At 37.8% G+C, this 13,629-nt stretch overlaps 1 protein-coding gene across 2 annotated transcripts in view; it reads right to left on the bottom strand.

The window, feature by feature from the left end:
* Positions 1-13,629, bottom strand: part of SDCCAG8 (SHH signaling and ciliogenesis regulator SDCCAG8) — a 119,563-nt gene that overhangs the window by 49,299 nt on the left and 56,635 nt on the right. Inside the window, exons 14-15 of one of the 2 annotated variants that reach the window (XM_076334210.1) lie at positions 3,317-3,444; positions 1,083-1,191 (exon numbers count right to left, since the gene is read on the bottom strand). The exons of the other annotated variant lie outside the window; for it this stretch is intronic. Of the exons in view, the coding sequence (XP_076190325.1) occupies positions 1,083-1,191; positions 3,317-3,444 (237 nt within the window). The remainder of the gene's footprint in view (positions 1-1,082; positions 1,192-3,316; positions 3,445-13,629) is intronic. 2 annotated transcript variants of the gene reach the window in all.

The raw sequence follows: 13,629 nt of genomic DNA, 5'->3' as shown, positions 1-13,629 counted from the left end.
TTTTTTTTTTTTTTTTATATATATGTATGTATATATGTCATTACTTATATCATTCCCCTTTGACCATTCCTGGAAACAGGATACTGGGATAAACGAGCCCTCTCCCTGAGTGAGTGTTGCCCCTGTTGTGTTACCTCAACAGGATGACTGAATCCACCCAGCAGAAGAATACTATCTTGAAAACCAATTTTATCTTTGCTGAGTGTTTTCCTTACTTCACATAAGCCATGCGAGATGAATCCCACCCTTAATTACCAAATTCACTTCGCATTAAATTTACAGAAGTTGCAGAATGCCAACCCACCACTTAAGTCCTGTTTACTACTCTAAATATGAATCCTGCAGAAAGTTTCAGAGACTATTTTCACACTTAAAAATGTAAAATCAAATGATTTACTAGTATAGAACTACAAAATTCATAATTTTTTCTTTAAAAAGATAGTCCTATCCTATAGAACTTTTAAATAGATACCTCCACACTTTTGTATTTATTTAAACCAGTTATCGCTTCCAGGTTTTGTTCTATTCCTGAATTTTTAATGGCTTTGTATTTAGACCTGCTATTGATTTTAACAAGAGCACCACATAACAAGCGGCAGCAGAATCAGAGCTTCAATGACAAGCAATTTTGACGACAATTATTTCAGAGATAATTATTCAGTGTGTAGTATTGTGAAAGGAGCTTTAAGTAAATAATTAAACCAACAGACTACAGTTTTGAGAACTTTAAATATCTAGTATTTTTCACATAATTTCAGATAAATTCGAATTGTAGCTCTGTTAACAATTTTCCACTCCTCATATTAAGAATATGAACATCAGGAAGAAAATAGTATGCAATTTTTACATTGGCATTGTCTAAGAAATTTGAAGTAATAGCCAGAAACATAATCTGAAAAGCGGAAAAATAGAATTGCCTTGGATAAAAATCCATCCATGTTTCTTAAGTGGCATATCTTATATTGAGATGATGTGTAATACCTGGGACAAGGTGAATAATAATAAATATTAAAATACAAATACAAAAAATAAGGAAGCATGTCCTAATAATAAAAGGGACAGGATAAGAAAAAGATACTAACCTGTATTTTTCTGACATTTGTTCCAACTTCCTTGCCAACATACAACATTCGTCCTTTAATTTTGCTATGAATGTATTCTGGGAGGTCAGCAACGAATCCAGTTCATTTACTAGAAATTATAAAATTATAAAACTAGAAATTTATTTTACAATTATATAAATTTATAGATAATTTAGAAGCAGTTTTATATATTATTAAGTTCTTTCCTCTAGATCCTTCTGGTTTTGGTATGTTTTTTAAACTTCAGCTAGTGGGACATGGAATTACAACATCATCATTCACCAAATAAAGGCTCTATGTCAGAATAAGCTAGCCTAAAGTGTTAAAGCGATGTTGCCACTGAATCAGGTCTTGTTTAAGAAGAAGCACCATAAAGACTACATATCTAATCTGGTGGTTTTGCTTTTTAGCTGGAAGTTCATTGACATTTGTGCGAGGAATAAAACTGGCAAGCCATGCCTTAGCAGCCTTTTGCTTGCTCAACTGGTGCAGAGGATACACTGGCAACCCAAACACTCACACTGTAGACTCATTTCATTCTCTCCTTAAAAAAGCAGTTCTTTTATTTACTGGGTCCTGCACTTCTATGATTAATGTATTTTTTTCTCTTTAATGATATGATACAGACTTATTGTCCAGTGACAGTTGCAGTGAAACCATTTTATACATTAATTTTCAGTTACTATCAGTTTGGGCTGCACCAAAACTCATGACCTAGAAATCAAGCATCTTTATTCTTTCAAAAGGAAGATATTGCAAAATTATGTTTCTTGATTTCTGCTTTTAAAATCAGAGAAAGAGACACCACTGTTACCCAAATTCCTTGTATGTGTGTAGGGTCATAATACACAAGGGTTTCCTTCTGTACATAGTAAATTACTACCATTTTCAACTCCTCCTAATCCTACTTAGAGATATACAAAAACAAACTCAGCCTTAATGTTGTTTCATTTTTGTATACTGGGACAATTTATGCACCAGGAGGGTAAACTACACATCTCTTGTGAAAAATTACACTCGGTCATATGCAGATGTGCTGGCTAGAGTAGGGAAAAAATTATTCTGAGCACTTCTTATCTTTTCCTACTGTGTAGACAGAAGCCATAACATAGCTGTTTGCATTCCCTGAACACATGGAAAGGTCCTCTAGTACTGTGATAATGCTGCAAAAAAGGCAGAAGAATCAGATGGCAGATATAAATGTGCCTGCTACCTGAGGTATTATCTGACACTGCTTAGGATTAATACAGGCTACATCATTTTTCTAAAGGTATTGCAGGACTGGTGGGTAAAAAATGGGATTTTATCAAACATATGAATATACCATGTTCTGTAAGAGCTGAAACTCCTCCTCCTTTCCATGCTCAGGCGTTAGAGATTTCCTCTCTAAAAATTTCTTTTTTTGCTTATAATATGTACCTTTATTAATATCGTTGGCATAGTACTTCACAATAACAAAAGGCTTTTTTTGTTTGTTTGGAAAACCCATTTTGCTTCCAGATTAAAGGTTAGAAGTTATTGATCAGCTAAGTCAATGCAAGGAAGTCTCCTATTATGAGAACCTGAAGTATGCAACGGATTAAACATCTTTATTCTAGATTGAGGGTGTGTGGGGGGGCACATGGTAATGCTAAAAATGTTTGAGGCTGCAAAGATTAAATAAAGGAACATATCAATTTGGAGCCAGTGAATTACATCCAGCTGCGACAGTGAATTAAGAACCGATTAATGGCTAAAGCTTTTCTCCAGTTTGGATGCCGAAGCAAACTCATTAAGCTTTTAGAGTAGCTATAATGTGTGTACTGTGGGAACTGTTCAATGCTATTCAGGAGACTTTAACTGTAAGCTCAGAGCATTTCCCGCAGAGCTTCTGATGCTATTTTCTTTATATAACATGTGTGCCTGAAAATCCAGCCAAAAACAAGCCCTTTGTTTTTCTACTTTGTTGTGGTCTCTCTCAGCTTTCCGTTTCTTGAACACAGGTAAATAAACTCATAATCCAGATGGTGCAACAGATGTGAGAGCAGCACTCTGAAATCAACAGACAGTGGGCAATACTTTCCATTTTCTCTTTTAAACGCTAACTAATATGTAATTCGGAATCTCCGGTGTAGTTAGCATCTGCTCCCTTCGGCCAGCCAAAGGTTACAGGTGTTCCTGATGTCATTTCACAGTAAGGCGTGGGCCTGGCTTGTGAGTGAGTGCCCAGGCTCTAATCTTTCCCTACCACCTACCAGTTTTCTCATGCTGGGCCTCCATTTGCTGCATCTTCTGTGTCAGCTCCTGCTCTCTTTGCTGGGCCTGAAGGGCTCGGGCCTTTGCTTCATTGCTAATGCTTTGCTGAATGCTCTCTTTCTCCAATCTATAAAAAACCCAAATAGGAAATAAAGAAAAATAAAAATCATATACTGAAGATGGTAAATTAAAAAGGCAAAGCAGAACATTCAAATTAACAAAAAAAAAATCCGGCCAAGCTTTTCACATTAAACATTCTCCTCCCACTTCAGGTTGCAAGAGGAAAAAGGTCAGTTCATATAATGTCAAACATTCTCCAGTGACTAGTAGAAAATGGATAAAAAATACGATTTATTTCCTCAGCGAAAGTTAGCCTTTCAGACAGAAATAAGATTTTGTTTTTAAAAATTTTGAACACAACTTCTTTTTCATAAGGAAGTTCCCCAACATCCACTTTGCATTGAACAGATTATTTGCATTTTCTTTTAAATGCTATTTATTTAATTCTGCAATGAAGCTTAGGGACCTGACCCTGAGATGGACTGGTTCCCAGTGAACCAGCAGGAGATGAGTCAATGGGAGTGATTGCCACAGTGCTCATAATACAGCTACTCTGAAAGCTTAATGAGTTTTTTTAAGCAACCAAACAAGTTTTAACTATTAATTTATGTAAATAGGAGATGAATGCATCCACTACAATAGAGGAGACTGTTAGCACCACACAGGCCCAGCCCCTTGTGCTTCTGCTCACTGGGGGGTTGTACAGGAAGGTCTAAAGCCCAGTACTGTTATCAAAGTACACAAGCAAGAGAGCAATTTACTTGACCAGATATGCAAGATGGGGCAATCTACTCCTGAGGCAAAACAAATGCTAGACTACCACACTCCATTGAAGCATTTTATTTAATGCAAGCCAAGCAAAAACAGCATGGAAAATAAAAACCCCAAAAGATATATGCATATAAATTAGAAAAGGTCCTAAACTGCAAATTTATATCTAGACTTTCCCAAAGGTCGTGAATATTTATCTGGTGCACACTAGGATCCAGATTCAAAATTTCAGCGAGTTCACACATTACAAGGATTGATTTCTAGATTTCAGATGACATATATGCACACACTTTTCTACTGAAATGACATTTAATAGCTTGGGATAGGTTTCAATAGAGTCTTATAAACATGTTGTTTTATTCCAGGGATAATACCTATTTCAGGGGACTACAAAACAGAACACGGGCATAGATCATGTAAGGATAAAGCCACATCTCATGTGGTCGCTGCACTTAACCTTTGGATTGGTGCCTAATAACCCATCCGAGATATTGCAATATCTCAGCATGACACACACAATGTTAAATCTTCTCTCTTAAATTTACCCCAAAGCAATACAAATGGTGGGTCACATTACACTAATTCCTGGTCCTGATGTTGCAAGCCCTACCTTAGGCAAAACTCCCTTTGAAATCACAGGCAGCTTTTTCTGAGGTAAGACTGAGAATGATTTGACACAAAATACATTTAGATAGCAAGGATATTATAGCGTTAAGGAAACAAAGCACATTTTTTAAGGAAGTTTCATACATTGACCTGCACTTTATCACATCATTCTCAGAATTACTTTGTAACCATATTGGGGCTATCCTAAGGAGTGATGCTTGCATCATTTCCTAAGTGTAAGCTCCAAATATGGAAAGCATTACTATGAAAAATCTTTCCATATTTGCTGGGAACCAGTCTATTTAAACCCCTTCCCCACTTCCAAACATCTTTTACCTTCAGACAGTTGTCATGAGCACCGGACTGCTCAAACCCTCCCCCCCCCTAAAATGCACCAGCACACCTAACACATCCCCCAGACACTTTCAGCTAAAGGAAGTGGCAGTAGCACAGTATTTTATTTAATAGTGGCTCATGTGAGATGGCTGTGTGTGGTTGGGTGCTGTGCTGTCATCTGGCACACAGCTGGCTGGCTAGCATTCTGCTGGGGATAGCCTTCAGCATGTATCAAGCTGCACAGCTCAAGCTACCAAGGCAAGCCTGTAAAGGTCCATTCCTCATTGCTAGGGTCCATCCTGTCAAACACATGCTAACAGTCAAGTTCAAAATAAATGGACAATCTGCTGCCACCAGAAACACTCTCTTGCTAAGGGGACCCATCCAAAAAAGCCACTCACCTGTGCTACTTACTGTAAAGAGCAAACTAGCAGGAGCTCAGAAACCACGGATGCATGGTGAGTTCCCTACGGCTGAAGCATATACGGGGTAGGTGAAAACAGAGTCTGTACAGTGGATAAGAGCTCAACTATAAGACTAGGAAAACACACGTAAGTCTTACGCAGAAGGGTAGCTGACTAGTCTCAATCTTAGCACCTAGAAAATTCTGGGATTGAGACACAACCAGTGCCACATAAAGAGCAATATCTGAGGTGCCTAGAGCTGCTGAAGAACAAAAAAATTTCCTGTAGCCAAAGCTGTCTAAACTGAATGGCAAGTCTTTCACCCACACCTTGAGCTGACATCTTCCCTGCTCTCTAAGTTCAATCTCTCTGCCCTCCTACAGAAAATTCCCCCAACACATTTTACATAACAGAGAAAAAAGAAAAAAAACCCAAACAACCCCAAAAAACAACCATGAATAAAACACGCAGAAGGCAGCCCAAAAGATTTCAGGAACTATTGGTAACATTCCTGCTACAACCAGCAAATACTGCAGGAATTTTAGAAGGTTTGACACTGGCTGCTTATTGGCAATTACTCTGAATTGTGAAAGAAGGGGAGCTTGATTTACGAAAAAGAAAAGCTATGGACTGTAGACAGAAGGAAACAGTTATACCCCTCCACCATTAGTGTTAAGATATCAGGAGTTTCCTCCTACAAAAACCTCAGTATTTCTCATACTGACTGAAGGAAAGCACAGAGACAATGTAAAGCCAAGCAACAACAGCCTAGTTTTAATGACACAGTTAAGATCTGAATCAGAAATGACAGCTAAAGATTAATTGTACCAGAACTTTTAAAGCGTCATCTATAGGTATCAAAGAAAGGGGCCAGAGTGGTTAAACTGTAGCAGCCTGTTCTCTACTAGAATGCAAACACCGAATCAAAATTGGAGACAGTAGCAAAAATTATAGTTCTTTCACATAGTATCCATTGTAAAACACTAAATAAATGCCTATCTGATAATAATTCTGGATTTGGCCCTAACATTGATCAGTTTTACTAAAGCAGAAGCATTGAACTCACAGTGACTTTCATTTTTGTGCCGTAAAGTCAGAAGCAACCAAAGACTCATTCACACGGAGGCAAGCTCAAGCTCTCCTTGAGCCCTGTTCTGAAGTTCAAGTTTTGCACAGTGATTTTAGTTCTAAACACTGATTGTTTTGAGCCTGAGTTAATGGCTGTCAAGAGCAGCCTACTTAGTTAACTTGTTCACATATCTCAATGAACTGGATATCGGTTTGCAGTGACTGAAAGCTATGCTATCTAAATATTCCTGACAAAACAAAGGGTGCAGTAAACTAGGTTATAGCACAGGAGAAAGAAGATTGCCATCACTTGCAAACCTTAAAAAAAAATCCGTGCTGAAAATGAAGTGAAAATTCACTTTGACCTCAAAGCTAACATAAGAGTATGCTGGCTGAATTTGAGCCACTGAATTTAATTAAAAACCCCCTTTCCCACCACTAACAAACAAAACCTGGATCACAGATCCATTTTTCAATAGAAGACTGCTCTCTGCCAAATGGCTTCACAGTAAAGAAGGAAGGATGTAAAAACCAGTCATATTTGACATAAATAATAGCTCGTCGATTTTTGACTATAAAAGAACAGAACTTAGATTGATAAAATTTTGAATTTCACAATGCAGTTCAATAGCAGGTATTTCTGCAAGAGTCTCTTTGCTTTGGTAACAGTAAAGATACAAAATGAAAAAATACAGGATGAGTCTCAATGTAACATTAGGCCTCTGACTGGAGGTTGCCAGTAATTCTGACAAAGCAACTATGATGTAAAGCAACCATTCTTCCTATATTGACTATTTGATTTTTCCATGAGATCAACATGTGGCATTTTGTAAAAAGCTAATGGATCCATTAGTAAGGACTATGAACTTAACTGGACAACTTAAAATACTCTAGCAATTATCTCAGTTCAGTGGCACACGAGGTTATCATAACCTTATTTTTGACGTCTTCATTTCTTATTAATTATAGTTAAAAATGTAGTTATAAAATATTTTAGGCTTTCATATATACTTACTTGAAACTGGACTTCATAAATTATTAAGGCATTTAGTGTTTCAAACATTTGAGGTATCTGAACTAATAAGACTGTTGGTCTAAATAATGACCAGTCCTGGTACTCAGCATCAACACTCATACTTGGGCAGCAAGAGGACCAGTCGAGCCTAACACTGATGCTTTTGCTACCTGTCTCAGTGGTTGAGCACGGACCTCTTCCCAGATAACAGGTAGCCAAGTGGGCCAGCACTGTGAACTACTGCACAACAAATCCCGTCAGAAGAGCGAAAGCCCTCGGCTGAGGGCTCCCTCAGCTCTTCCAGAAGAAATGGGCTTCCTCTCCCAGTACTTTTGAAACTAAATGTGTAGCACAAGCTTCTATACACCAAATGGAAAAACAGTTTTGAGAAGGTACCCAAGCACTTAATTCCCAGTATCTTTAACAAAATCTGGCCTGGGGGCACTCAAATCAATTAGAACACTTTTGAAAATAGGATTTGAAAGCCTACATGTATTAGGAACTCTAAAGATTTTAGCCAATAGCTTTGGGTACAAAGGCCCAGCAATGTTTTATGCAGTTTACTTTACAAGCCTTCCACGATACAGGTCTAGTGAACTGTCCATTACAAGGAGCTTTCTGAACCATCTTCTCATAGGTTATTTCATATTATTATTTCAGCTACAAGTGTCAAGGGAAGAATGGAAAATCAGAGTATATCCTTGTTCTTCTGTCAGGCTACAGGGGGGAACCCCCCCCCCCCCCCCCAAAACCCACATAGCAACATTCACAGTAAAAAAAAAAAAAAAAAAAAAGAAGAATAAAACCTGAAACGAGGTCACAATACCTACCCTATTCTGCAAGGGGAAACAAAAAAAATGTTTGCAGTCTCTTACTTTACTATCAGAAGGCATTCAAATACCACAATGATAAAGGTCATAAAAGAATGTATATAGAATAAGATCATATGTTGGGTCAGAACACTTCACAAATTTCTTCCCTCTGTCCTCCATATGTATCTTCATAAGTATGTCATACACAAAGGGATAAGGGCTCTTTTTTTTTCTTCAGGTCAGCAGACAAGCCTAAAGGTTGTTTTGCAAATATGAAAAAAAAAAATACAATTTACTAAGACGTCATTCTCCCCAGGAATGGTCTTAAATAATTTTCTCTGTTAATGTAAAACTCCTAAAACTGCTTTCAGACCTGCCTTTCAATTTAACAGCACTGCAGTATCCTATTCAGCTATTTATAATGGAGACTGCGTTTACAGAGTTTTATCTTATGCTATCTGAAGTCTTAGTATTTTCAAATATTTAAGTAAGGAAATACACCACAGTAAGACCCCAAATTCTGCAGGTAAGTATGTAAACGCTGGTTTTAAGTGTAGCTATGATTCAAAACTATTATTTCCACACCTTCTAAATTAACAGAGCTCTAGAACATGTACCTTGCCTATATGTTTGGATCAAGTCAATAATAAGACTCAGGGTCACAAGATTTCTCCCTTTCCCTTAAGTCAGGCTTCTAGGAACCTTTTGTTTAGCATTGATTGTTTTCATTATCTTCCTTTGTAAGGCCTATGTATTTTCATCTAATAGGTCCTTGTTAATACCTAGGATTGCTATGACTGAGGACATAGCTGGACAGTGTTTCCTAGTTTCCACTTATAAAACACTAGATTTCTTGCCATCCAACTTTTTGTAATAAAGGTTTTGATTTTTTCAGTGCACGTGTAAATCCGCCACAGCATGTTTGGACTGGCTGGATTTTACAGATCTTGATGCTTTTACACGGCAGAAGGAGAGGCATGAAATGAATGTTCTTATGTCAAAAAATAAATAAGAAAAGATGCACATGTGCATGCTTGTGCAAGAACTATGTAGAAATACCTTTTAAAAGCATCACGGTCAGGTCATTTCTTTAAACCTCTCCAAGGAGCTGAAAAATTGCCCTTCCTGCATCCCATTGTGGGAATTACCCACTGAGTTGCTCTTTACGTCTGTTTCTGGGAGCTGACCGGATACTGATTCTGGAGCCGGCTGCCAGGTCTTCTCAGCAGAAAGCTCAACTTTCTGGAAACTGCCCCAGCCAGCACACTGTGTCTGGTGAGCTTCAGCACAATCTACATTTGCATGGTCAAATTTTGCAGAGATCTAATTATTAATTTAATTGGTAGAATTGGAGGACTGCGTCATTGTTAAGGATGCATGTGGTCCTATTTGTGAGAATTGAGGCTTTTAAGAAAAAATTTTAGAGAAATCTTAATTTTTGTTTTTACAGTGTAAGGTGCCCAGTTACATTAGTTGGGAGATACAGAGAGTTTCCTAAAATAATGAAATGTCAGTTATCTTCCCATAATCATGTGAAGCAGAACCTACTACAAGCAATTAGAAAAGTTATGCAAAGGCCAAGGGTTTAAAAGTGGTAAAAAATGAAGCATTCAAAATAATTCAGCTCTTTAAATGTGGATCTGGAAGGCTAGAAGCTGTTACAGAAATAACTTTAAAGCAGAAATACCTTTAAAGTATGTTAGTGAACCAACAAGCAACTTTTTACTACCCTACCTGAAATAAAAGACTGGAAAAAGACAGCTCTGTCAGGCTACTACTACTTCACAAAACCACCTCAAAATACAAGAAACACTTTTGGGGGAGAAAACAAGAAAAGATTAAACTCTGTCCACATTTCCCACTTTGTCAAGAGTCTAACCACAATTATTTGACAAATTACCTTAAAACCATTGTCCCCACAATGCCAATTACCCAACTGTATCCCCATTCCCAGAATCCAAATAATGTCAACTTGTTACACTACATTCTATTTTCTTTTTTGAGAATTTCAATTTTGCTGAAATGGAAATTAGTGCATATGACTTTCTTGTTCCCGCTAGAATGTTTTTCCAGCTTTCTCTATTTAGAGGGCAGCTACACCATTGGAACCACCTTGTAACTTTTATATATATTTGCACTTTATGTAATACTAGGAGGTCTACAGAAACAATAAAATGCTAAGTCTAAAACTTCCACTTTGCCCTTTACATCCTACCTGAGGCATCAGCGGATATTATACATTAATGGCTGTACATGAAAAAATTCCTACTCTATTTCTGAGTACTTGCTGTGCTTGAAAACTACTTCAAAATTATCACTAACTGGAGATATTGATGGGCATGAGGAAGATGAAAAGTGGTAAGGGCATAGGAACTGAGAGACACAGAGCGTTACTCCTATGAAAGTATATATCATATAAAGAAGGTTGAATATAGTTGACTTGACTTGAGTATATACATAACTGGTGGTATATTAATCTCTACTTCTATCTACTAGATCTGTTAACAAAATGAAAGGATTGGATTTCTTACTTTAAATTCAGCATAAAAGAAAGAATTTGCAAATACCTAGCCTATAACATGATTTTATTCTTTTGGTGTTTTGCCTTCAAAAGATATATACAGAAAACTGCCAGTTCCTCAATGCAGACAATAACTACTTTTCAATCTGGATAGTTCTCTGTATACCAAGGCACAACTAAATATTATCATTAACTGCCCTCTATTTCATTGTTAGAGAAGAAAAAAAAGAGCGCCTCTAACAGTAATTAACATCTCACATTAGGTCAAATATACTGACTTAGAACCAAAATCTGATTTTTCTGGCACATCTATAAGCCTTGCCAGCAAGATACGTACCTTGTAAGTAAACACCCATCCTGCAGTGGTTATTACCATTAGATTGTGAACTATTTGACTGATAAGTCCCTATAGAAACAGACAATTAAATACAGAATAGAAGTTGCGTGGGAAGATGCAACATGAGAACAAGTGTTTTTGGTGAAGTCTTAGTAAGTAACCCTAAGCACTTCACAGTACTGCGCCCCTTTCTCTGGAATATTCCATCTTTGTTCCACAAGCCACTTTTACAAAGGGTTGAATGTTGAAATGTTTGCTTACCATAGAAGGGTTTTACAGACATTTGCTCTGTATATACAAAGTTATTTAAATTATTTTCACTATATTTAAAATAAAGGAGTAGTTCTCTTGACTTATGGTGATTCTTGAATTTGGCACCAGCAGTCTCTTACGATGCAGCTTCAGGACAGATTTAAGCCAGTCTAAGGCAACATTGCCAGTATAAGGTACAGTCCCTCTTCTCATCCTCTTATAGTTAGCACTCATGCAACTTATTCTGGAGGAGCAAGTGATGCTTTTTCAAACTGACTAATTCCCTGAACCACCCGATCATATGGGTGCCTGTCTTCCTTCCAGTGTCAGCACAAGCAAGGGCCTGGCAGTATGTGATCAGACATAGCCACATATTATGCGATTTGCCTTTGCAGCAGCAGCATAGACTTAGACCAGCTTCAAACAATTGTAACTGTACTCCAAGGCTCAGCTTGCTAATGCAGTAAATCCTACCATCAGGCTCATACTGTTGAATCAAAAAATGATGCAGCTAAATGATGTAGATACCTGATCTGCTATGAACTCACTCTGCCAATTTAAATTTGTTCAAAAAACCCCAATGTTTTTGGTACGTTAACTTTGTACCAGCAAGCTTTATGCTGAATCAGGTATCATCTGTCCTACTGCAGCTGGCATAAAGTCAGCATAAACACTGCATTGCATGCTCTAGCTAATTCAAAAGGAAAGAGACTGTGTGCTCACACCTGATACGGATCAGATCAGCACAGCTGAATGGTCCAGTAGATCACTGATGCACTATGAATGACTGCTGAACAGTCACCTACATTTTTCAGAGACATGAGGTTTGGACATGCAACCTGCAGTTAAGCTGCCATAGGCCTGATACCTTGAAGTTGTCAACTCTCCCCAACTATTGCTGAAGTTAAGAACAACTGAGGAACAGTCCTCTCTGCCTCCAAAGGACCAAGCCTCACATGAACAGCTTGGGAAGAAGCAGAACAATTTGACAGAACAAAGCGCTCTTCAGGATGACAATTTGAAAGGCAATATTTGATTTTGCGGGAATTTGATCTAGGGTAAAAGGTAGACTTCTCCCTCATCCTACAGCAAGGTACCACACATTCCAGCAAACTGACAAACTTGTGACCAAAAGCAAGAAAGATGAGAAATACCGTGCTAACATTACATTGTACTTGACTGTTGTTGATTCGCTTAGCTATTACAGAAACATCCCGATAAAAGACATGTTTATCTACCCACATATCACAGGAGCTAGATATGAACAGGTGAGTTAAAATAAAAATCCAGCCTTATACGCCTTTATTGGTTTGGTCAACTGTGGCATAATTTCTGTATTATCCTGATTGTAACTGTCTGCACATTAGTATTAGAAATAATGGACAGGCAGTATAGCAGTTGAGGGTTTTGGTGGTGGTTTTTTTTTTTTCCCCCTGGTCAAGTTATAAATCTCTCTTCTTTATGCCGTCAAGAGTAAGGGAGAAACGTATTTCAATAGCAACTTTAAAATGAAACTCACAAATTACTACCATTACGTTAAGTGCTAGATATCCCACTGTGCAGTTTTGCTTTGTGAATTTTTACCTTCTTCCATGCACACTTTTAGCCACTGATCGCACAGCCTTTCAGTGTTTTCTGCCTTTTCCTTTAAATAAACTGGCTCTGGCTCCTTCCATCTGGTTCCCCTTCCGTCAGCAACCCTGCACCTGTTCACACCTCCTCTCCTGTTGGATTCCACTGAACATTTCCTCCTCTGCCAGGGCTATTCTGGCACTCGCAACCTTTCTGTCATTCAATCCATCTGTCAGAAGTGAACTTTGTTTACCGCAAGCTTCTGCTTTCTTCTTCAAGAAGCAAAGCCCCTCAAGGTCATTGTCAAATGAACTGTCGGTGTGGATTTAAATCCACTTCTGCTAACCAGCAGAAGATGAAGTTCTTTACAGTCCTGTATTTGTGAAGATCGGTTTGGGGTATAGGAGAAATAATACAGAAGCAAAACAATAGATTTTAATAATCATTTGTTAACTCCAACAGCTAATGTGTTTTTCTTCATATACGTATATCTGTGCCTTCTTGCAAAGACTAGCATAATCTGAGAAAGACTTGCAGAGCTGTGCAAAGAAGTGGAAA

This window comes from Aptenodytes patagonicus, chromosome 3, assembly GCF_965638725.1.
Source record: "Aptenodytes patagonicus chromosome 3, bAptPat1.pri.cur, whole genome shotgun sequence".
Taxonomy (NCBI): domain Eukaryota; kingdom Metazoa; phylum Chordata; class Aves; order Sphenisciformes; family Spheniscidae; genus Aptenodytes; species Aptenodytes patagonicus.
This window is presented reverse-complemented; position numbering and strand designations above follow the sequence as displayed.